General features: G+C 35.9%; 1 protein-coding gene across 2 annotated transcripts in view; it reads right to left on the bottom strand.

Moving 5' to 3' along the window:
• RabGGTb (geranylgeranyl transferase type-2 subunit beta) overlaps positions 1-26699 on the bottom strand; it is a 45428-nt gene extending 18729 nt beyond the window's left edge. Inside the window, exons 1-3 of one of the 2 annotated variants that reach the window (XM_081747892.1) lie at positions 26563-26699; positions 15212-15319; positions 3469-3666 (exon numbers count right to left, since the gene is read on the bottom strand). In XM_081747892.1, the coding sequence (XP_081604018.1) occupies positions 3469-3666; positions 15212-15268 (255 nt within the window). In that variant the 5' untranslated portion in view covers positions 15269-15319; positions 26563-26699. Of the gene's footprint in view, positions 1-3468; positions 3667-15211; positions 15320-26433 lie in introns of both variants that reach the window. The other variant, XM_081747886.1, reaches the window with a different exon arrangement.
• Positions 26700-26881: the final 182 nt, after the last annotated feature.

Genomic DNA, 26881 nt, shown 5'->3' with positions numbered 1-26881 from the left:
ATTACATCCTTTCTTTCATCATATTCTCTATTTAATATGCAAATTACATAATACTTAATCAATATGTCTGTTGGAAAAATGCCTCACCGGAATGCTCTTGAGGTTTTCCATATTTCGATTTAGAAACCCACAGATGTATTAAAAACACAATAGCTTTTAAGTATATATGAGTCATTAAAAATAAATTAATGTAATGTATTAGTAATACTACATACCAGTAATTGAAGATATGGCTTTAACAAAGAAATTCCGCAGCGAGGACGAAAGGAAAATTATTTTAAAATACTATCACTAAACAGAAGGAAAATAAAACTCGAGCAAGCGATTTTACTGACATTGCATCAGAGAGGCACCAAAATAAATAAATAAATAAATTAATTAATTAATTAATTTAATTAAATAAAAAAGAAGTAACTGAGAAACGTTAAGTTCAGCATCCAGACTTACGCAAAGTAAAAATAGGTTAGTGGAAGAGAATAACCCACGGAATAGTTGATGAGTGAAAATAGAGGAGAAACAGGAATATCAAATACAGAAATTATACATAATACGTGTAAGTATTAAATAAGAATAGGAATGAACGAAACATACATAAAAATATAGAACATAAGGAACAGTTTTAAACACTAATAAATAATAGTAATAAAAATAAGAGACAAAATAAAAATACTAAAGTAGAAACTAAGACTATGGAGTCGTTACAGATGACAAGTACGCGGTCCACAGATACGATAGTAATAGAAATAACAGGATAGTGTCTTCCCATCTCCTTCTGAGGACATAGAAGAATTTGAAAAGAAGATTCTGAGAATATTTATGCGGAAGGTATGGTCGAATGTACTGTGGTGGTGGGCTGTGTGTTCTTGCACAGTCGGGGTAAACTAAGCATTGCAGGTATTCTGATGATTGTTGATGCAGATTGATAGACAGCTGGACAGTGAAGCATTTCAGAATGTAAGAAAGATTGGAAAATTGCAACTATCAGAATCGTGGAGTGGGTGTGTTATCTTTCTGGTGGGATATAGGAAAACCAGACTCATGTCGAAATACCTCTTACAACTTTTACATCTAAGTCCTGTGATTTCTTTAGTAAGGCGTACAGAGTGTCTCAAAGAATCAGTTTTTGCCATGAGCGGTAAACTTGAGAACCCTCTTTTTTCTATTATTTATTTATTTCCGTTGAGTTGGAGAGTACAGGATAGAAAAGATGCGTAAGCTTCTACGGAACGGACGCTGGGATGTACTGAGTAGGGACATTTGAAGTAGAGAATTTGTGGTACGGTACTCCTGGTTTCGGTGTTTTTTCTTCTTCTTCTTCCTTTTTCTCGTATGAGCGAGGGTACGCCCGGTTGGAGTGCACTGACGAAAGGATACTACGATAATTGAGAGACGATGTGGTGGAGCAAATATACGGGCTTCCCGTATAATCAGATCATTTGACAGAAAGTGTGTGTTATGGTAAGAGTAGAAGGCCTTGAAGAGAAGGTTGCATACTGTTGGTAGATTTAATGCAGAAAGTGGCCAAACTTTTTGATTAGCTGATCTACTCCAGTCTGTAAAAATAATTTAACTTTCTACCACAACTCTTTGGTGGCGATCTACCTATGTGGAAATGCTACTGGCACTGCACTTTCATTTTCCTTAATTCACTTTTAGAGGGAAGTCGGAGTTATATCACTTTTTCTTTTGCAAAGTGAAGAAAATGACTTTTCGAATTGCCGTTCTTTGTCAAAGCAACACAAGTGTTGCTCAACCAACATATGCATTTACCTTATGACACAAGGAAAGAAAATTAGTGTTCCTATTCTTCACGGAAATGGAAATTTTTTCTGCCATTTTTTTTTTTTTTCGAAATCATTTTACTTTGACTGAAACTCAGTATAAAAGAAAAAAGTATAAGATTTCTTTTCAGATAATACAAAAAAAAACTGCGATCTATGCGATACTTAGCAGTGATCGACTAGTCGATCACGATCGGTTGATTGGCAAGCCCTGATTAAATGTATTCCACAGTCTCAAGAAATTTGTCCTCGAGTATGACGCCTCCATCACAGAAAATGACGGTTTGTTTAAACAGGACTAGTTGAATTTAATAGAGATACAATATTTGGGAACTACTCAAATAATTATAGTGATGGTCGTTGGTCTTTTTTTTTCTTTCTTTCTTTAGGTTAAGGCTGGAAATGTTTTTTTCCCACATTTCTCGATCTTCAGTTTTTTTCTTTTAACTCCAAATATTTTCTTCTATTTTTCAAATTCCGATCAGCTGTGTTCTTCTTACTGCTCCTCGCTTTCCTTCCATTTTTCTCTCTATGATATTATGAAGACAATTTCTTCGCAAGATATAGCCATTCCAATTGGCCTTCTACGAAGGATGATTGCTAAAAGTGTCTTCTTTTCTCCCATCCCTTTTAAAACATCTTCGTTCGTTACTCTTTCCGTTCATTTTATTTTCATCTTCTTCCAACACCACATTTCGAAACTCTAAACATTTCTTCTCTAACTTCCTTAATGTCCAAGTCCCCAAATCATACAATCCATCAGTACTTGCCAGCTTCTTCCTTACAGTAATTCAATGTTAAGCTTGCTAGTTAGGAACGATCTTTTCTTGTTGAGTGCCTCTTTGGTTATGGTAGTTCTTAACCTAATCTCTTTCGGGTAGTGCGCGTCTTTCGTTAAAATACTTCGTAGATATTTGAAATAATCTATCTCTTCAAGCTCTCTCTGTCCTCCTCAGATTCGTAAGGGCGTATTTCCACGGAATATTCTCATAATTTTCTGCTTTCTATGCTGAAATGTTAACTCACTTGTCTGTTCGAATTAAAGGCATCATATCACATTTTTAAAAAGTTTTCAGATATCTCAAGTCTTACAAATGACTGACGTTAAATACTACTGTCTGAGAATAAGTGAAATTTTTCAATTTCGGAGAACACTGCACACACAATAATAAAAAAAACAGACATTTTTCAAAGCATACCCAAAGAAAAATTTTGTGTATGTTACTGCTGATGCCATTTCTATGCATACATATTAATCATTTTATTCTCCTTCTATATTTTGATCCTAACTATTTTCAACTCAACAAATATTTGTGTATATAACCAGCATAATCCTCAGTTTGTTATTTTGCTTACTCGCACGTTTACCAATTCACAATTACATCAATTGCTCAATTAGCACTTATTTGCATCTATAATAACCATCAAGAGTATACATTTCCATAAATTAAACGGTAAACGGGGAATGACATGTTATGAAGTGTGGTACAGTGAAACATAACAAACTATTAAATTTAGTTCCAAGATCCAGATTTGTAAATATGAGCATGATCTTCAAAATAAATACAGTTTCCGTACACATATATAACCACACCAATCACGACAAGACTATGTATATTTCTAAAAATCAGTAACACAAGAAATGTACAAAACTTTATTCAACTTAGAGGCATAACGAAATTATTACCTGCACAGCACTTAAAGTATACAGTAGATGTGGATCATGTCCAACACTCGCTGCAATACCTCCAGATTCGTCCTGGCATTCTTTAATGAAATTGATAATTTCCTGCTTGTTCATTCTGTCCAATTGACCCATCAAATCAATGGCGGTTAAACCCCAATAAATTCCAGACATTCTAAGATATTCTGTCATACAGTATTCCTGTGGAGAAAAAAATAATATACACTTTATTTTTCTTCGACAGTATAATCACTACCAAAAGAGAATACTCACCTATACACTTTTATTGTTAATTATTTTCCAAGCAGGAAACGGCTACTGTATTTAAGTATGTTCATCAGTATGCTATTCCCCATATTTTTCAAGATTTCACGGAAATACAGAAGATCAATTCACCTAAGGTGGACAATTTTATGGAGCTGATGACGAGCACAGCGTAGAAGGAACCAGAAGTCAGTAGCCCGTGAATCCAATAGTGAGTCACGTACAACGCTATGTGGAAGTTGAAATGAAATGAAATCTTTAAGTTTAACGTCCCACGGTTATGTCGGTTAGGCTAAAGGAGACGGTGATAATGAGAGATGAGTGAAATGGTGGAATGAAGAAAGTGGGAGGAAACGGGAGAACCCCGAGAAAACCCACGAGCACGGTGTTTGTCCACCACAAAGTCCACACGGCGCGAGCTGGGATCGAACCAGAGACCCCAAGCACCGGAAGTGAACGCACTACCACTGAGCCACCGCGCCCCCCGCTGTGTAGAAGTTGTTATGGTGAACAGCTATTATGTCTCTTAAAGTGACATCTTATTGAAAAGGATACATATACGCACTTTCCGATGCACAATTCAGTGCGTCAGTGATTGTGAAAATGTGTGCGGCAAGAGGCAACAATATCAACAGAAGTATTTATTATAAACAAAAAGGAACTAGAAACATTGCATATCAAGCACTTTCATTATTTGTTTAATTACTGGAACATACAGATTCTCAAAACTGATTCATTACCTTTGAAATACTATATCCTAGTATGTAATTAGCCAAACATCCAACACAATTTAAGCTTAAAAGCCACCCCGAAAAAAGGAGGTTTGAGTATACGAACAGTGGTAATAAGGAGTGCGATTTGAGTTAAGAGAACTTTGAATTTTTGTAGTAACTTTTTTTTACTTCTTGAGAAATCACAACAGATTGTATTATAATAAATAAATGATAACTGAAAAAAGAAGTAGTTTACTGTTTGACGCTGTAGACAACTTTGCTGCCGATTTCTGGAAGCTTGAACCGGAACTTCCTGAAAAGCGCTTGTTCACTATTTTTACCACTTCTTTTGATATTTCCGACCACTTTGTTTTTGCATATCTATCACGTCTTGATGAAAGTATGCTTTTTAGCCATTTTCCGATTAAGTAGAGACCAAAAATGCTCAATTGTTCTAGCCTGAGGAACTTTTGGCGAGTTCTCGTTTTTGCCGACAAACTCGATACCAGCGTCAGTAAGCGCGTCGCGCACTTTATTCACAAAATGGATGATGCCATATCAGACCGAAACACAATGCCATATCCCGTGCCATATCTTTAAGTTTACGAACTTGATAGGACTAACTTGACGTTTATCAATGTATGATAATACTTGGAAACAGGCGCGAACGCTAAGTTTTGGTAACAGTAAGTTTCATCATCAATGATCACAATCTTGTTCGAGAACTTCTTGTCGGAGAGTTTGCGGCAGTTGATCTTCGCGCGCTTCTTCTGTTCGTCTGTATAACATAGTGCACTTTTACATGTTTCAACCTTGAATCTGTGTTCTTTCTTGATTTTCCTTACACTGAATTTAAAAATTTGATATTTTCGTCCTAAAAAATTGTTTGATAGGTTAGGGTTCTTCAAGAATTCTCGTCTAATCGCACTTTTCACTTTTTGTGTAAATTTTTAAATTGGGCGACCAGATTTCTTCTCTATCTTGATGCTTCAGCAGGTCTCCAAATATTTTTCAACATTCTATGCACTGTAGTATAAGAACATTCACATTTAAAATAGTTTAAAGCAGCTGTAAAATCATGCGAGCACTGGTTCTTGAGAATTTGATAAACAGCTCGTGGAGAGCTTTGGCCTGTTCGGCTGTTATTCGCTTCCCGTTCATGTTTACTACCTCATACTCAGCCTACACCCGTGAGATACTACGACGAACAAAGAGTAAAACCGTTATTAAGATTGAACGAGTTGTTTTCATTTCATGCATCCTTTTTGCCAGTAACCTTACCTTAAATTGCACTCCTTAGAAGAACTGTTTCAGGTTATTACACTGTGACTTTTTCAACAAATGAATCATTCTGGTGCATTATTTCGGTGCTCCCTAACGCCTTCCTTAGCAGATTAAGAAACTCATTGGAAAAACATCTCACTATTATTTTTCCTAAAATATCGGTGAGCCTTTAAAGAAAAATATTGATCATCACAGAAACACATCCAGATTAGTATCGATTTCGATTTTTTTTTTAAACCTCTCTCTCTTTCCTTTCTGTTACTCTTTTGTATTATTTACTGATTTATTGCTCGATAAAGATTCTTGAAAACTGAAAACTTTATATTCCTTTTACAGATGAGCAAGAATATATTTTCGGAAAAACGACTCGCTCAGCCATACATACCGCCAGCCAACAATGAGGATGAGCAACTTCAGGTAAGCGATGATGATTTAGAAGGAGTTCTAGATTCAGAAGTCCTAAATCTGAAACTTCAAAAGGATCTGAAGATATGTTCAAAACTAATGTACTCGAGTACTTTGCTTTGATTTCATTGAAATCGATACTTTCAGATTAGTAAATTGATTGAATCGTTTGCTTTTTTTTTTTTTTTTTTTTTTTTTTTTCTTCATAGATGAAACAGTAAATGCCAATTCCAGTCATTCTACAGCTACTGCCAGTCATCAGCCCCAATGGAATAGGATAACAAGAGATGATCCACCTCTTCAGACACCACAATAGAAATCGCATTTGTCTTCTCCAAATGAAGTAAAATCTCCAATTCAATATTTTCGAATGTTTTTAGTGTTGATATTCTGGAGTTGATCGTTCATGAAAGCAATTTATATTCTAACCAGAAGGACCCCTATAAACCTTTGGAACTAACTAAGTTAGAATTAGAAATATTTATAGGAACTGTAATGGGGTTCATGTCCATTATTCGTATACCAAGAACAAGATTATATTGCAGTTCTTCCTGTAGAATTCGCCAAGTTGCTGATAACGTGTCACGGCATTGTGTTTCACTAAAACAAATGTTTCCTGTAATTCATACACAATAGGTGTGACTTCAATGTATCCATGAAAGGTATGTTAGCAAGTTCAGATTAAATGTACCGTGTTTCAGCATACATTAAAGTACGTATTGTTTACTAAAGCGTTATGAACATCTGCACAGTACTATATGTGTTAAGAAAGTTTATAACGTCTAGAAGAAATTTTATATTGTACATAAATGAAAAATTAAACAAATAAGGTTCATAATTGCGCAATGTTAATTCAAATACACAATACTCCTGACGTCATATTTTAAATATGTGAGTCAAAATTTGTTATTAGTTCGTTTTAGATTCGCGAATGCAGTAAGAAAAACATCAAAATATTTATATAATAAATAAATTGCGCAATATAGGGTTAACAAAATAAACGCACACAATCATAGTCAACGTCTTGCGAATAAAATCAGAAAAATAAACACACTGCTGAACAAGACTGCACTTATTTAATATAAAAACACATTTACACGTGACGTTTCGATCTTCTAGCCAAAATCCTCATCAGACGTACACTGAGTGATACAAAAAACTACTCAAGTATATATACACAATTCATCTCCCTATCCGCTCTCTCATTGGCCCGTTCACACAGCCAATCAGAAGCGTGGAAATCTATCTGAACTGACCAATGGGACAACATAACATTCGAACAGAAAGAAACAACAAGGAGCAAGCAATCATTGAAAACATTAATTCATATACATTTTTCTGTATTTGGCCTGTATGGAGACAATGGGGAGGACAATCAGGAGCTATGGAAAGGCATTGTAGGGTTAGAAGAAGATACCGAGATTTTAAAAAAGATGTTAAGAAAGCAAGGGGTCAAGGTGTATAGAAATAGTAGCAGAATGTTGTTGGACATGGTCAAAAGCAAAGGGAAGAAAAAAGAAAAGAGAGATCAGAAAGGTGTCATTTATTGTTGAGCTGAGCGAAGCGAAGCTCTTATACTCGGGTTAGCCGTTTGGTTGTCCGCGAACTCCTCCTAGACCGTTTGGCCGATCTCAACCAAACTTAGCACGCTGATAGAGTATGTCGTGCTGAGTGACAACATAGGTCGAAATCAAAAATCCGATGTACCATCGAGGAATAATCACCGAAAAAACGCTTCCTCCTAGACCGTTTGGCCGATCTCAACCAAACTTAGCACGCTGATAGAGTATGTCGTGCTGAGTGACAACATAGGTCGAAATCAAAAATCCGATGTACCATCGAGGAAAAACCGAAAAACCGAAAAACGCTTCCTGATTACGTAGTTTAAGCTCGCTCAGCTCATTTCATTGCAATCGGGTATATCCATTGCATTCCTAGTATAAATTGTAAGGATTGTGGTATGAAGTATATTGGTGAGACGGGGAAATTATTGAAAGAATTAAACATAAAAGTGATGTGAAATATGGCAGAGAAACTATAGCAATCTTTAAACATGTAAAAGAAAAGGCACATGATGTGAACTGGGAAGAAGTTATTGTACTGGAACGGAAAAAAAGAGAAAGTGGAAAGAGGCCTGGTGGATAGAAAAGGAAGGGGATGTAATCTTAATGAATTGGACCAAAGGTATCAGCATTAATAAAGAATGGAGAAATATTATTGATAAATACAGAAAAATGTATATGAATTAATGTATTCAATGGTTGCTTGCTCCTTGTTGTTTCTTTCTGTTAGAATGTTATGTTGTCCCATTGGTCAGTTCAGATAGATTTCCACGCTTCTGATTGGCTGTTTGAACGGGCCAATGAGAGAGCGGATAGGGAGATGAATTGTGTATATATACTTGAGTAGTTTTTTGTATCACTCAGTGTACGTCTAATGAGGATTTTGGCTAGAAGATCGAAACGTCACGTGTAAATGTGTTTTTATATTAAATAAATGCAGTCTTGTTCAGCAGTGTGTTTATTTTTTTTAAAAAATAAACGCAATTGATGCATTTTTAATTCTATTTAAGAAGTGGTAGTATCGATTTACATTGTTTATTGCGTTTTTAAGAATTTGTCTGAACGGTTTCAGTCTCTATCACATTGTGACTTTTCTCAACAGGTGAAATAATTCACATCAAGACCAAGTCACTTAGTGAAAACATCTAGCTCCTTAGGTGCAAGGATTCTCAAATTGAAAATAAAATAACTGATCTCTTGATAATTTTGTTGTTTCTGCAGAAAAGAATTATTGCAGAGATTGCTTGGTGAAAGACTGGAAATTTTATATATCTTCTAAAAACACGAGCTAAGCGTGAGTCTCACTTGAACAATACTGCTTCTATTCTTGAAGATAATTTTACAAATAACATATAACATATAACATCTACAAATTTAAGATAAAATAGTAATTCAATGTAACTGGCAGCATTACCAAATATTTTATACACTAAAAATCCATGCCAATTTCCTTTTGACGCTGACAAATATATATGTGTGTGCTATTTTGAACTTTTGATGTTAAATTTAGTACTGTGAAAATGGAAGGAAACATCTTATCGATTGTTAAAAGTTACTTCCTTCCTATTTTCTGAATTATATAATTTGTAGCCTTATTGTATCTTCACGCATCTGATAAAGGCAGTAATGTCCAAATTGTAGCAAAGATCAGTAATAACAAGAGTTTGCTTTAGTCAGATTTTATTTTCCTTTATATGTAATACCAAAGCTAGAATAGACAACATTAAGATTTTCAAGAGGCAGAAGCTAACTTAAGAGAGGAACTGAAGAAAACACGTAATATTGTAATAAACAAGGAAACGAAAATCCTCACATGAATGAAGAAAGAAGAAAAAAAAAGAAGCAAAAATTTCCGTGATGATTACACAATTGAAGTGCAAACTTTTTAAAATTTAGGTACCATGATATCTCTTGATAGGTGAAGAAACGAAAGAAAAAACGACGAAAAGCAAAAGAAAGATGTGAGAGTTAGAAGAGAAGCAAAGAACAAACAGGACTCCCGACATCGAAGAAAGTATCAACAGTGATGAGGAAAACATCATAAATTTCGTGTGGACACAAGGATAACCAATATCCATGGACAATTCGGAAATCGGTAAGATGAAAACTACAGAAATCAAAACGTGATGTTGGAGAAGAATGATGAATACATCTCATGGAGAGAAAAAAGAAATATTAAAAACGAAAGAAGACAAAATATAAATGCAGTTTGGCCAAAACACAAAACACGATTGGCCATTTAATTAGTTATAATGAATCAACTATCATACTGCTCGAAGAAAAAAAACTGAAGAAAAAACCGAATGTGTGTGACCAAGAATTAGGCACCTTGACACTAAGAAATGACTATCAATATAAGCAGAAAAAATAAATGACATTCAATAGACAGAAAAGTTAATTTCTCCATGCTGTCTGTGGTTGAAATGATATGTTAACGATTATAATCACTATTATTATAATTGTTCGTGTTGACTAGTTTTATCTCTGAGTGCAACTTTCTTCCTATATATCTTCGTAATAGTAATACATACGTTACTCTTACTACTTGACTTTGATTTTTAATCACAGCTTTGCGCGTAATAACGTATATTTCTTCGTAAAGCCATTGAATGTGTCATCGCTTAGATGTAAACTTGAAATTGTGACACTTAGGCTTCTTCCACATTCATGCAGCGATTTGCAGTCGCCGTTCGTGGCAGTTTGCCAGGTGAGAAGCAGGTTAAACCAGTTGTTTTTTTTTTTTTTTTCATAAAAACCAACTGGTTTAAACCAAAAACGAAAAATGTTCGTAAAAGTGTAAGGGTTCGTAAAATCTTGATGAACATACATTTGTTGGTTATCACGTATCACTCCCGTATATTATTCGTATTATATTCAGACCTAAATTCCCCATTCAGTACTCAAAGAGATTATGCTTCATAAGCAACTGCAAAAGCAACTTTTGTTCTTTTTATAAGTTTATGAATGTTTCTTTTGTGTTTTTTTATAGTTATTATTGTTATGCAATTGCAATCAAAGAAAAATTCTAAATATTGTTTCGTTTTGATAATGATTACTGTTGGTAAAATACATCGAAGTGCTGTACTTTTTTGGGGAGCGGGGAGGCACCACGACAGGCATTTAATCAGAAGTATCTTTGGCATCTATTTATGTATAAATGGGTCAGAACCAAAGTGGACTCAAATAATTAATATTTTTATTCACTTTCTTACTAATATGTATTTTTTTTTTTTTTTTTTTTTTTTTTTTTTTTTTTTTTACTTGGACTAATAAGAGTTGTAGTAAACTAACTTGGACTAAATTAGTTATTCTGTACTCTGCAGTATTTTGAAATTGTCTATATGTAATTCTGTATAATGGTTTCACTTGTGCAACTGTTTATCTTTTTGTCCTTCTGAAATGAGTCTTGACGATTATATTAACAAGTATGTAAAGATCAGTACAACGCATTTTTATCAAGAGTCCTTCGTGAGTGAGTCGGCAGACGTATCGCCAGTTAATCTCGGTTTCGAGTTCAGATGGAGGACAATTTCTCTCGGATGTAAGCCGATAAGCGGTTTGGGTTTTGCTTTGAGCTTATGTAACTCCTTCCGGGATAACCCGGTTGTTGTATAATAACATCAAGGCGAAACAAACTTATTTCTGTCCATATGTGATATAAACACATGGAGCAAATTATTTAAACCAAAAAACTTGGTTTAAACAAAAAAAAAAAAAAAAAAAAACTGGTTTAAACCATAAAACCTGGTTCTTTGGTTTTTTCAATAAAAACCATGGTTTTTGCCAACCCTGGTGAGAAGTGTACCCTTTCATATTACCCTACATTTTGCCGTGGATGAAAAATATGCGAGCAGGGTTGCTGTGCAACTGAAGAAACAAAACCTTGTGACTCTTGTTGTGTTGTGGTGGTTGCAATGGACAGATGCAAAAAGTGTCTTCTACTCGCCTTGTTAAGGCAAATAGAAGAAAAAAGTCAGAGACACATATGGGTTCACTCTTTTTATTATTATTATTATTATTATTATTATTATTATTATTATTATTATTATTATTATTATTATTATTATTATTATTATTATTATTATTATTATTATTATAGAGAAGTGGTATCTTGAATGAGATTTTTCTATACGTTTCACAATTGATAGACTTGAACAAAATATCGGCCAGGTTCTGGATATTTAAAATACCACCCCCGTATTCACCTGTTGTGACTGGGAAAACCAAGATAAAGTCCTTTCAGGATAGTCAGTGGTTAAGATCTATCCCAGAATCCCAAGTCAACACTTAACCACTGAGCCCAAGTCTGATCTGTAGGTATTATTATTATTATTATTATTATTATAGTATTTCGGTTTATTCTTTTGTTTCAAGCGTTCCGATTATTGCCTCAAGTCTCTTTAGAGCACTGCTCAAAGGATTATTCAAGAAATTACAACCATAGAAGTGTTAAAGATAATTATAAAATATATAAAATACGGTATTTATCAAATATCACATCATGAATTCTCTCTTGCTTTGCGAAAGTACATTAACGTATTATTACTAAATACAGGGTGCGGCACGTAAAACCGGCCCGTAAAGTTAACACATAAAATGAAATGTAATGTATTGAATATGACTACTCACCTTCACAGCAGCCTTCACAGCAGGTGCTGAAAGTGTCCTCCGCCCACTTCAACACACATGGAAGCACGATTGAGGAAATTCATATATACCCTTGTCAGTTCTTGTGTTGTAATGCTATTGGTGACATCCTGGATCCTGGTCTTGAGTTCTTCAATTGTGTGTGGATTTGTTTCGTATACTCTTCCCTTTAACAGTTCCCATAAGTAAAAGTCACACGTGGACAAGTCTGGTGACCGAGGAGGCCACAAGCCTTTGCTGATTGTCCTCTCTGGTGTAAACATCTCATACACAAGGGACAATGATGCAGCTGATATCTGCAACTTCTCTCACTCGCATGAACCTGTTGACTCAATCTCCTGGTTGACTTTCGAGGGCTTCTTGTCATTATCTCCTCCACCTGCATCTTTAATTCAGGTGTACAGACAGATGGTCGTCTGTTCCTGGGAGCATTTTGAACCGATCTTGTACGCCGCCATTTTTCAATCAATTCCTGAGTGGTGCTTTTTGCTGGCACAGAACGTCCTGGAAATTTCTCCCGAAACAAATTCTTTGTTTTCACAAAAGATCCAGTGAGAATGAACCCTTCAACAATGGCAACACGCTCGGGTATCGAATACGGCATTATCACACACTGACACTCACCCGGCTTAACACAACGAGGCCTTTTTCTCAACTGGTTTCGACAAGTTTCACTGGCTGCGGCTGCACGTGACTGCTGCAGGTCACGTAAGTCGACCCGACCTCGACACGCCATCTCTTGGTAGGAAGGTAGATTATTTAAGTGTTGCCAAAAACACAATATACCAGAATATTACGACGGGCCGGTTTTACGTGTCGCACCCTGTATATAATATTGCTGAAATATTTGATAGTGTATATTTCAATTATGGGGCACCACAAATATATAGAATTACAAGCTCATTTGTCCAATGCTACCCGGACATTTATTTCTTCCAATCTTCTATTGCATAGAAAAAAATAATTTATATTGATTTGGACTCTTTTTAATCAACGCCCTATGGATTCGACACTTCGGTAGTATCGGTCATTTTCGATAATTTTTACATGTCATCTTTTCCCATATATTGTATGTAACAAGTTTGGTTAAAATTACTCCAGGTGTCCTGGGCTACAACATAACCACATACACGAACACACTCTACACTCTACACACACATACACATATACATAGGGGAAAAGCACCAAAAGCGACATAGGTCCGTAAACCGACATACCGCCCTTTTTTGAGCTGGAACACGCTGTACTCTGGCGGAGACATTATCAGTAGTTTCTACTTTCACCCCTAGACGGAGCAAGTGAAGTTTAAAAGTTGTGAGGGTGAATTAGTGTGTGAGGAGCACTGTTTTGTTTTTCGTTGTGCTAAAATTTCTGTTGATATTTCATCATCATCAGAAATCGAGAATTATTTAGAGGTAGATGATTTACTCATTACACACTTTTATTCTTTAAGTTATTAAGTTTGCAAATGACCGTGGTTATTGTGCCAACTGATACTCTTTGGTAGTGAAACACGTACAAACATGTAGGAGTAAGGTGTTCTATAAACCGACTCTTTCGTTTACAAGTTTCCAAACCTATCAGAGGACGTAAAGCTACTCAAGCGGCAGTAATCATCTCGTCACCGTATAAGAAGGAACTATTACTACGATGAAAAAGAAGGTACAGAGAGAAACTAAACGGAACGCAGGTAGAAAAGGAGACTCAAAAAGAAATGCGAGTAGCATTATGTCCCAATCTACGTCCAGGTCAAGGAAAATGCTAAGGTATGAACAAGCAGAGAACGACTCATCAACAGATTAAGATTTAGTGACCAGTGTACCAGAGAATAATGATGCATTCTGTATCCCCCTTCCCCCCAAAGACTCTTTTCGGAAGACACTAGCTGAAAAGAATGGGTTCAGTGTGTATCCTGTGAGGTCTGGGCACTTACAGAATGTGTCGGAGTGGTAGGGGACCTTTACATCTGCGATTATTGTCAATGATTTAGGCTGAATGTGTAATTCCATAACGATATACCCTCTGGGTAGACTATTTAGAACTGTGAATTGTGCCTAATACCACGATAAGACTATTTCTATCAACACTTATTTCTACTTTTAATAAATGAAGTATGGTGCAGATCTAATAGTATCTTACAAGTAAATCTACTTTTGTGTGTAACAGAACTTAAACAAGGATATCAAAATACAAATTTAAAAAGATATCTTCTTTTCATTTTGCAACATCATAATTTTCTGAAGTTATGTCGGTTTTGGGGCCTGGTTTCTAAAAATATAATTTCGGAGACAATTAAATAAATCATCATAATCGTGGCAATATATGGCAATTTTTAAAACTGGTTACATAATTTAATTGAGTCTGGATGCTAGTTTAAAGAAATATATTTACTTCATAATCGCGGTCCTTCAGTTCAGCTTTGTGAGTCCAAAACAAAATGGTATGTCGGTTTTGGTGCTTTTACTCTACGTAAAACAAACATATCCATATTATCGCAGCTACTCTCTACTCTTTCCTGGCAATATTTGCTCCCTCCCCCAACACCCATCCGGCAGATCGCCGCGTATATGTGAAGAGCTCCATTGCTTGTAATGTCACGCTTGGCTATACACGGCAACCTGTCACGCCGGATTTTAGCACAGAGATCCGGCTTTTTTTGCTCGCCGTGTAGATGGACGGCGAATGCCGCGCATATGTGAACAGCTCCATTGCTTGCAATGTCTTTCTACCCTGTCCGGCAATTCGCCGTCGCTGTTCACGGCAGTTCGCCGCATAATGAGAAAGCTCTTATAACTAAAATATCTTTTCCATTTTGTTTTTCTTTTTCAAACTTCATACTGAATTTACTACTCACGCAAACACAATACTTACATAGCTATCTTTCTTGTTATCGTAGGCTGCAATATAATCTGCATGCTTCTGAAGCATTAATGTCTTGGGATGATCGTCTGACAAAACAACATCTTTCAACAAGGTTGTCTGAAAAGAAAGAAAAAAAAAACACTCGTTTATATTTAGGGAAAATAAAACTATGAATATCATATAATCACTAAATACGGATGACATGACTGCCTGAGATCTCTCGTAGCTATATGGTCAGCGTACGCGGCTTCAGTGGAAAAGTCGAGTTCGATTACCAGTTAAAACTCATCTGGTTCGGATTGCGCGTTCAGTTGTATGTCCACGTCTCATACAGCCTAGGTACTGACAGAAACACTAAACTCCTATTTAACCATAATTGATTGCTTGTGGCATATTGTGGAGACGGCAACGTGTTTAGTAAATGATTTACTTAACTAGCCAGTATCTTGTGTAGTAAAATGAATTGGTAATAATGAAAACAGCCATCGCCTTTTCTCCTAAATTTATAAATATCTCCTAACAATTTCAAGAACTTTATGGATACCGTTTAAAATTTTCTGAAGTCTGTCGATGTCAAAATATATGAATTTGTAGTTGGTGTTTAAATAATACTGTTGATGATGACAAAGAAGCCTGTCGAAAACATTTGGGTAATTAAATATGACATACAAGTATATAAGGAAAATTACAGTTAATGTTTAATCATGTATCAATTTATTTCCACAAGCAATTACAAACTGGCACTTTTTCGTCTTGAAATGTGATCTATATTTAATATTAGAATTTCAAAGCCGCCGAGAATAAGAGAACTTGCTGAAATACATGAGGAATTCAAATCTAAAAGGCATCCAAAGCGTTATTATTATTATTATTGAGTTGATTTTGAGTTTAACGTCCCTAAGGCTATATGAGACGTGGAATCCGAACCACATTAACTCCCACTGGGAATCGAACCCGGGTCTCCCGCGCCAAAGGCGCGTACTCTAACCGCTTAGCCACGGAGGAGCTATTATTATTATTATTATTATTATTATTATTATTATTATTATTATTATTATTATTATTATTATTATTATTATTATTAGCCACTTGTCTGGGACCATCACATAAGTTTTTACAAGAAAAGTCTCCTAACAATTTCTAAACTTATTCTGTTAGAGACTCGAAATTTCTGTTCATGAAAATCGGGAATATCCCAGCAAATGTATAATGGTTAATAAAAATAAAATTAATTCCACGTATTTTTACTTATTATAATTTTTAGAATTCTTATAATTTCAATATCTCATATAATCCTGGTATTTTCATCACAGCCAATGTTATCTTATGAGTAATAGATCGAGTGGATAATTACAGGTCATTTATTAATATCTTCATCACAAATATCAAATTTATCAACTTCATAGAGACATTACTAAATTTCCAAGAACTCATACATTATTAGAAAAATATTACAGCTAAACTGATCAAGAAAATAATAGACATGTTTTTCAACAAATCCCGTATATACAAAATCATCTCGTCATTATAATTCAAAGTAGCCACCCATTATATTAATACTAATACATTTCTTGGAATGATGAAAAGTTGCTGAAAAAGCATTCTCGAAGATTATGAAAAATTAAAGAGTATACTCAAGCTATTGCCTTGTGCAAAATCAAACTGTAAATACTTGTTAATTCTTTTCATTATTATTGTTACATTTTTCATGCTGATGTTTTGTTTTCCGTTGTTACACGTTTCACTGCAAAATGGGCAACATACTATACATGAAATTATACTTGAGGTATAAAATCCCCCGCAAAGGAGATGAATAGAATAGAATAGAATTATCCTTATAAATAAATAAACTTTGACGTTCATCTTTGGAAACGTTTGGCATTTATGTTTTTATTGTTGAAATCTAGTTCTGCTGATTAGACAAGATTATAAAGGTCCGATCGACTGTCTAAATGATATCCTGAATTACCTAATTATATTGCACTGAGATGACTCAACAAGATAAGTTCTCTCTTTGTCAGTTTACAGAGTGATTTACACCACATTTCCAAGACTTCGGTTAACAGAAACTGCTGAGGTGGGAAAAGATTTCGAATTCTAGCGGGTAGTCTGACCCTTATAGATACTGTGAAATTCAAGTTAGTTTTATATGATTATTTTAAAAAAAATACAAAATAGGCCTAGCTTCTTAAGAATAAGAAACCTCTCACAGACATTGTTATTCCAACGTTACTGCTAATTCAGAAACTGAGTATAGTGAAAAGTAAACGAAGGACAATATCACTGACGTAAGTTTTTCATTGAAACTTGATTCGGTCGTTAATCACACCAGACGAAACGAAGTGGGCACGGTAGCTCAGTGGTAGGGTCTGGAAAGGTAAAGTCTGGTTAAAGAAAAACAAATCATGTCATGTCCTGATCCTTAGTCTTGTAAAACTTTAAATTCTGAAACAGTAGAAAAAAATAAGTGGTCTGTATGAGAGTGAGGGAATAAGTCGAAGGATGTCTACAAAAATATATTTCATTTCTCTTAAGAAAAGATAACGAGAGCATGTTCAAAATAAATAAATAAATTTGTGTAACCTCCGTGAAGCTTTTGCATTGTTTAAACAGAGACACCCACTGCTTAAAGTATAATTTTCCAAGTTTATGAACTCAGACTTAAATACTGTATTCTTGTGGGTGCAAGTGAAACCCACACTGTCTGCGTATGTTCAATACACCAAAATGCAATACTTACGGTTATTCATTGTAGGATGAAAGAACTGATGGAAGGTGATAGACCAGTTTAAGTCTTACAAAGACATTACGATGTATGTAGTGTGTGCTAATCCAAATGAAGCTTGATACTTCGAAAACTGAAGAAATTATCTTGGGTTTGAATAAGTCAAGGGAAGGATTGAAGAAGCTTTAGAGATCAAGTCTATTGATAACATCACCTACAAACAATGGATACAAGTTGGGAAAAAAGATCTCTCGAGACAATAGTCAAATCAATTGAAGAATTGATTAGTATACTTTTTAAATAACTTCCGAAACTTTTCAACACTCATTTACTCTTAGTCAAGAGTCCAATTACCTTGGCCATCTGGAACGATCTCTCAAACAAGGTGAATATTCTGTAATCTGAAACTTCGCTGAGAAACATTCATTCATACTTCAGGATGCAGCCCAAGGTTTTCACTACACAATGCACAGAAAACAGTTAATACCTTCACAATCTACAAGGTCCATTCAATAAATAATCGGAAAAGTTGTATAAAAAATACAAAACTTCGACAAAGTTTCTGCTTCTTTTGTTATTTTTTGTGGTATCCTAGAATTATTATCAGACGGGCCTGGCACGCCTGCCTCGCAAATAGGATGCTGAGAATCAGTGAAACAAGATGGCGGCATTCTTGCCGGTTTGAAACAAAGTGAAGGAGCGGAGCGCCATTAGATTTCTGTAAGAGTAATGGTTGAAACCAATCTTGAACATCAGTATGTCATGAATAATATGGTGGGCTGATATGATACTAATGTTCACCTTTGTTGCAATATTACTCACCGTAATACGCTTTGTTTCCCATATCAACTCATCAATTCTCGCAATGTTCTTCTCCGTGACTGCGAAGATAGAGCGTCCTGGGCATGGCGAATCTTCAACACTTGTTACACCCTGTTTGACTGCCCACTCGTACGCTTGTGTTCGACTCAAACAACTTCCACCATATTGCACTATCATCTGACGGTTAATTTCGATAGGTTTCAACCCTTCAGATAACAGAAATCTAACGACACTCCGCTGTTTCAAATTTGGTGTAAACCTGCAAGGGTGCCGCCATCTTGTTTCACTGATTCCCAGCATCTCGTTCGCGAGGCAGGCGTGCCAGTCCCATCTGATAATAGTTCTAGGACACCACCAAAAAATAACAAAGAAGCACAAACTTTATCGAAGTCTTGTACTTTTTATACAAAATTTCCACTTATTTACTGAATGAGCCTCGTATTTCCAAGATTCAACAGTAAACACGTTGATGCATATATATCTTGTCATAATTTCTGACTGCCTCACACATGCACCTTTTCCAGAAATGCCTACTTGGTTTCATACAGTTTCATTTTACCACGAAACCAAGCCTGATTTATTACTACAGGGATGATGCTGCTTCTCAGTATAAAAACAGGCTAAATTTTCTAAATTTCTGTTACCATGAATCAGAGATTGGGATCAAAGCAGAGTGGCACTTTTTTCACATCACATGGCAAAAGTGCATATGATGGTGCGGGTGGAACTGTTGAAAGACTTGCAGCAACAGGTCTTCAAATAGCCTACGATGATCACATCATGACTCCACGACAGTTGTAGGACTGGGACAATGATGAGTAAATACATTTTCAATACAGCAACTAAACAGCAAGAAAAAGAAAAGGCTTTGAAATTCAGGACAATGCCTGCAACAACTACTCAAAGACTCCACTCACCTGTTCCACTTAACAAGAATAAGTTCTAAGTAACGACATTTTCATTTTCTAACTACCCAAGAGTAGAAAGCACAACGTGGGTGTTCTTGAATTCACAGAAATGGTTCAGTTCTTGAGCTGCAGATATGGTGGTCCTGGATTTAGATTATGTACTAGACTCAGATGAAGAAAATCAAACAGTAAAGATGAAGTTCTTTTATCCACATGAACCTTACGATCCTTTCGCTACTCAGACTTTGAAGATATTCTTAATGTACTTAAGAGTAATGTTCTTTCAAAATTACATCCCAGATTAAATCTAGTCTACAACCTTCCACAGCAAGAGGTGAACAATGATAACCGGAAGTTGTACAAGAAAATATGTAATCATTCTGTAAATATCTTGGAAAATGAAATGAAATCTTTGAGTTTTACGTCCCACGGTTATGCCGACTAGGCTAAAGGAGACGGTAATAATGAGTAATGAATGAAATGGTGGAATGAAGAAAGTGGGAGGAAACGGGAGAACCCCGAGAAAACCCACGCACACGGCATTTGTCCACCACAAAGTTCACTTGGCGGGGGCTGGGATCGAACCCGGGACCCCAAGCACCAGAGGTGAACGCTCTACCACTGAGCCACCGCGTCCCGTCTGTAAATATCTTGGGAAACAATTAAAATAAAGTGGTGAGTAAGTAAAACTTCATTATTTAACTTTACCATGACCCCATTGCAGTGGACCATATGAGTAACACACAGGGTTTGCCCAAGTGGGCCCAGCCCGAAAAAACCCGGTGGGTTTTTTCGGGTTGGACCCACCTGAAAAAACCCACTTTAAAACCCACCTGGGTTTTTGACCTATTTGTTAGTATATTATTGGTACAACTAAGGTGATCACATTGTAAGTGATTTTCATCAGATTTTAGACTTTCCTTGGGCGAATTAGAGGCTTTCACGTTAAGGTAGACAACAACATTCAACACACGACCTTTATAAAGTTCTAAATGCACTGAATGAATTAAAAAAAAAAAAAACCCTTAGCTTGAGATAGTTATGGAACAAATTAATGTATGGATTATGCTGATAGCCTATTTGAAGTAAAATAAACAATTTTGTACTTTAGAAAATATTTTCCGTTCCGTGAATAGCGTGCTCGTCGACTCGGCGACACCGAGGGACGTTATCACTCATACGTTTGACGGGTTTAAGGTCATAGGTGCCGGTACTAATAGTACATATATAAATTCATTAGTAAAAGTATTAGTATTATTTCTTACCTTTGACGTAAAACACAAGCTTCTTCAACTAAAATTTGGTTTTCCAACAATAACAGTTTAGTTCAGTCATTTGTAGCTACTTTTTAAATAATTATTCTGTAGAATCAACACCAGCAATAGCGTAAAAATTCTTGTCAAATTTACGAAGCTTAATGCTCGGGGTTCCGAAGACTATGTAACGCTTACTATTTCAAGTGCTGAGTTCAAATTTGTACTAGTGGAAGTTTTAATGTACATGCCGTGAAAGAAGTGCTCGGAAAATTAAAAGCAGAAGGATCGGAAATGAATACTTTAACAATAAAACTATTTATTTTACGCTTAAGCCTGCCATACGTCCCGTAAAAAAACGGGATAGTCCCGTGTTTGGGAACGAGTGTCCCGCGTCCCCGTAAATTTAGTCGGGATAGGGAAATGTCCCGTATTTTAACTCCGTTCCATTTCTGCTATCAATATCAGCTTATTCGAAAAGTGGAAAACAAAACAAACAAAAAATCTGATATTGGCTGGAAATCCTGTAAATAGTGAATGAACAGTACGCTGTTGCATGTAACAGTTTCGAGGAAGTTATTACACCACCCTGTTCGACTTGATAGCGAGCGAAATTTGCAATGCTACTTTTTCCATTGCACTTTATGGAAACTCGGATACTCTCCGGAATATATTTTTAAAAAACGGTTTTGAGTGTTTCTACATTTGCAGACACAGGGAAGATGACTGACCTCTTCTCCAGCAACACATTAGATAAGTTAACAAGAATTATAATCTCTTTCAGAGGCTAGGGCACAGAATTGTGCTTTGGTCAAGATCTTAGAAAAATGTAAATCTGGTCCTGACAATTACACACGACACAACGAGAAAAATCAGCTTTTCATCAGATTAAACTGACGAACGTAACAGGGACGTACGCAGGGGGGGGACCTGGGGTCCGTACCCCCCCCCCGACATTTCGACTTTTTTTAAAATTTAGCCTAATTTTAGGGGCAATTTTAGGAATTTTAATATAAAATATCTTCATATTTAGTTTGGACCCCCCCGAAATAAATTCCTGGGTACGCTACTGGAACGTAATTTTGGCAAATACAGTCATATAAATAAATATTGCTAAACGCGCAAAGAACATTGAAGGTAGATTGTACCACTGATTTAAATAATTTGCATATTGCTTTCCTGTAAAGCATTTTTATAGCACATCTTAAGTTTTTAGGCATCTTCAGTCTGTACAATTAATTGCAGGGTACGAAAAGAGAAAAGCAGCTGCTGCTTAGTGAACTTTCACCTATTATATTCTTGAAAAAAAAAAATAAATAAAATGAAATCTTTTAGTTTTAGTCTCACGGTTATGCCTGCTATGTTCAAGGTGACGGTGATAATGATAAATGAATGAAATGACGGAATGAAGAAAGTGGAAGGAAACGTAAGAATCCCGAGAAAACCCACGCACAAGGTGTTTGTCCACCACACAGCTCACGTGGCGCGAGCTGGGATCGAACTAAGGACCCCATGCACCGGAGGTGAACGCTCTACCACTGAGCCGCCGCGGCCTATTATACTTAATTGTTCATAACCAGACTACAGTTCATTGCATTGTGTTGGGAAGTTGAGGGGGGGATCTGAGGTGTCCCGTATTCTCATGGAGAAAATATGGGAGGTTTATTTACGCTGGAAGATGTTAATTTCATATAAGACATTTTGAAACATCTATTTATTTCATATAACATGAACTGTATCTTTGTTTTAAATTAATAGACCCGTTTTGGTATTCATATTTGGCGAACTTCAGTCAGGCTTCTGAATGACGATCTACATTTATTCGTTTGTCTGCCGAGCTCCTCCATGGCTAAGCGGTTAGTGTACGCGACTGCGGCGTGGGAGACCCGGGTCTTCTTCTCAGAAGGAGCTAATGTGTTTTGGATTCCAAGTTAATCAGTAGGTTCCGTCTCATATAGCCTCGCTGCTGAAAGGGACGTTAAACACAAAATCAACTCAATTCGTTTGTCTGCTTTTACCACTCTCACTACAGGGTACAACTTTCGGCCTTTTAAGTTAAAATTTTGAGAGTACAAGCACGAGACACACTAAATTTCCTGTATAGATTTTGACGGCATACCAACGTAAAATATCAAAATGGCGGCCATTTTTTCAAAACAGGGAGAATCCACGCTACGAAGCGCAATTTTCAGTCTTTTAAGTTGAAATTTCGACGGTGGATGCACGGGATATGCTAAATTTGCTGTATAGATTTTCTCGGCAATCGAATGTAAAATTTCAAAATGGCGGCCATTTTTTTGAAACAGCAGTGAGTAGAAAATTGTTGTAAGTTGTGACAATGACAATCTTGAAATATAAATCACATTTTAACACTTTTACCCCAAAGACATTGAAATATTTCGAAAAAAAAACGATTAAACCCGAAAAAAATCAATTAAACCCGAAAATACCCGAAGAAACCCATATGGGCCCAGGTGGTTGGGCTTTTTCAAACCCTGGTAACACATCAGTAAACAAAAAATATTTCTTCCTAATTAAAAAAGGCTAGACTTTTGAATATATTCCAAGGCAAAATAAAATTTTGGTGACTTTGAAATATTAATCTCTTGCCAAGTGACATATGATATGAAACCCAATTCCAAGACATTTAAAATGAAATAAAATTGAACACTTTAGTCCTTATACGAGCTGATAAAAATGATTTCTTGCAATTACTCGAACTTTTTTTTTTTTTTATTTTTCGACTTTTTACGGAATTCTGCACAAAAAACCCGACTAACTAAAAAAGGTCTAAGAAAAAAAATACTTTTTACATTACTTCACTTCTCAAACCCGTTGTTGAAATATGAGATGGTCAAGTTCTGACGCTTATTAACTTCACATGGACTGACCCAGGAGTAAGATACTGAAGAGACAGGATCGGGCACTATTTGAAGTAAATTGGGACATTAAATACCTCGAGAAAGTGTATGTAAGATGTTCAGAGTATCTATAGTGTCCAGCGCTTCTCTTATGGAGAATTACAAGATGGTTACACTTACATTACATATCATATTTATACCTCATGGCGTCAGTTAAAGACATAAGAATTTCATAGATAACATACTTGATATAACTTTAGTTTGTCAGGTAAAAGATTGTATACGTTATTTATTATTTTTCTGCTGGTATGTTCTCAATCTCTAAATCCTAGTACACATGTATGAGGTTTAAGGTTATTTTCTTTATGTAGTCATTAACATCTGACACTAAACTAAGGCAAGAAACGTAACATCGTTACGGTAACACGACCTTTTCATTTTCACCAATAATAATTATTGTTGTTGTTCTCTGGTAAAATACGTACTTTGCATGAACGGACATATTTATTAAGAACAAATTTCTCCAGGCGATATTATTATGTAGAAAGTAATACAGCTGTATTTTAGATTTACAGGTATACGGTTACTAATGTAAAATCGTTACAAGTGTTTTACGACGAATAAGTGAGTGCATATGAAAGATGACTGGGTAAGTCTTTACTTTCGCCATTGCATTCATTTTTTCGACTCTTCGATTCAGTGATTTGATCTTTCGGTTCCGGTTTTGAGACGTTACCTGTTCCGCTAACTTGATTGCTGGTATCAAGTCAGGTGGTACGTGACGCTGCTATGTTCATGCTCTTTTGTTTGAAGTGAGAATTATGGATATAATGTGATGTAATCTTGTGTCATTCTCTTGAGTTGAGTTGATTTTCAGTTTATCGTCCCGCTCAGCAGCGAGGCTATATGAGACGTGGACCTACTGATTAACGTGGAATCCGAACCACATGAGCTCCCACCGGGAATCGAACCCGGGTCTCCCGCGCCAAAGGCGCTGTGTCATTCACTGTAGTCTCACGTGGTACTGTGGTCTTCCCATGTCACATGCCACAGAGGTTCTATTCGATAAAACAGTGGTGCGAGGTGGTTTGTTGTATGGATTTTTCGTTTGTATCACTGTGGTTTTTGTGTCATGACAAATGCTATAGAGGTTTCTTTTGATGAAGATGTCATAGGAAATGTAAATTGTCAAAAGGAGCAGAAGGTATTGAGCACAGTTCGACATCAGCAGTTGAAAGTGTACTTTGCATGTTACAACCATTAGTGTCCATGTTACTTGAAGCAGTCCTGTGCGAACTGGCAGCTTGATTAGTAGATCTAGGTTGGAAGTACGTGAGTTTGATGTTGCAGTTTGGAATTTATGGAATAGAAAATTCTGTTCTGGTTACAGCATTGGGCAAAAATATTATTTATGAGGCATGCTATGGAATTGTACACGCAGCATTGAAATATCAGGTATTTACTTTTTTATTTCCGTAGTTGTAAAATATTTATTTTTGATTTCGTTTACTGTTGTTTCATTTTAAGTATATAGTTGTGTGAAATTTCCACTGTACGTTAATTGTAAGTTTTCTTTTTTTTTTTTTTTTTTTTAACTGTAACAGGGTTAGGAGGGCGTGCTCCTCTCGTATGTATAATTTATTTTCCCTTTCTAAGAGGGAGGCTTGCCCCCTCATGTGCTTTTTTATTATTATTATGAAAGTGTGGTGGTTCTTGCTGTAGTTTACTATACGGATCCATAGTATAAGTAGTAGTAGTAACGAGTTAGAAGCCCAGCAGGGTTTAGTTGGGTTCTGTTCTCGACAAAATGGGCATGCTGCTGAATCATCGAAACCTCCGCGTCTTGCAAATAGTACCCATTCCGACATATCTTTTCTCGTATTAAATATAAGTTCCCTACCAAACTTACAAACTTGAACACCACATAAGAACTCCAAATCATCATTTCTTCTGTAAATTTTCCTAATTTTTATAAAACACGGAGGAGCAACTTTTGAACTTAAACCGAAATTCGTATCTTTGTTAAAACCACTTGTTTTCACTATATTCACTTACGTGTACATCCATCGTCGCAGACGCGCCTGCCTCCTTCGGATGCACTCTAGCACACCCTCCTCAGCCTCAAATTGCCCTAACTCAGTTATATAACATTCATGTTGTTTAGTGGCCACCTAGCACAAATTGGTTTTTTTCTACTGTAGTTTTTGTCATACATTCGGGCGCCGTATTTATACGCAAATCGTAAAAGGATTGATTTTGTTAACAATTACTTCTGATGGCCCCTTCAATGTTACCTATACCAAGTAAAATTTTCATGTCGCCAAACGCAAATCATTTAGAAGACAATGGGAAGGAACTCGGTGAAAGAATCATATATTTTCATAAATTATTTCCAATGGGTGCCAAAAATAAAACTGAATGTAAGTCTGTACAGGTTTACTGGAACAGAATTTCGCTATTGAAAGTTTATTTGAAGTATCTAGTGCATGGTACTGCATTACAAGAAAGCGCTGAATTCCTATTCACCGATAATCATGTACTACAACTCATTTATTATACATTACGGTACCACAGCACAATTTAAGATTTTTAGTCACATTACACTAATAGACTTCTAATTACAACTATCTTTATGATTTGATAGAACCGAATATTTTCTCACCATTATTTCCAATCACTTTGTAGTCTCCTGTTAAAAAAAATTCTATGTTATATATACCCTCAATTCTCAGCTCATAAAATAGGCATAATTATGCAGGAAATAACTACAAAAACAAATAATTCATGTAACCTTCGATAGCCATAAATGAGTCTCTCGTTTTGCTACTTTTCCCTCTATAACGAAACGCTTGGCGATGTTCCATTATTAGAAAAACAATATAATAACGTATTTTCTATCATGTATGGAAACTATAGACAAATTATAGTCGATTCCTAAATTACCAGAGCAAATTTTGATTGGTGCTAAACGGACTTATTCCGTTACGGATTGCGTCAATGCAATGCATAATTTGCGATCTCAGCTTGCAATGATAGTCATAAAAGTTCTGTTAACATCTTTTTGCGTTTCGTGCTGCACACAGAATTTTGTGAAGACTGGAAAAGCGGAT

This window comes from Thermobia domestica, chromosome 2, assembly GCF_964235325.1.
Source record: "Thermobia domestica chromosome 2, izTheDome1.hap1.1, whole genome shotgun sequence".
Taxonomy (NCBI): domain Eukaryota; kingdom Metazoa; phylum Arthropoda; class Insecta; order Zygentoma; family Lepismatidae; genus Thermobia; species Thermobia domestica.
Note: the sequence above shows the minus strand (reverse complement) of the source record. Positions and strands in the feature narration are given on the sequence as shown.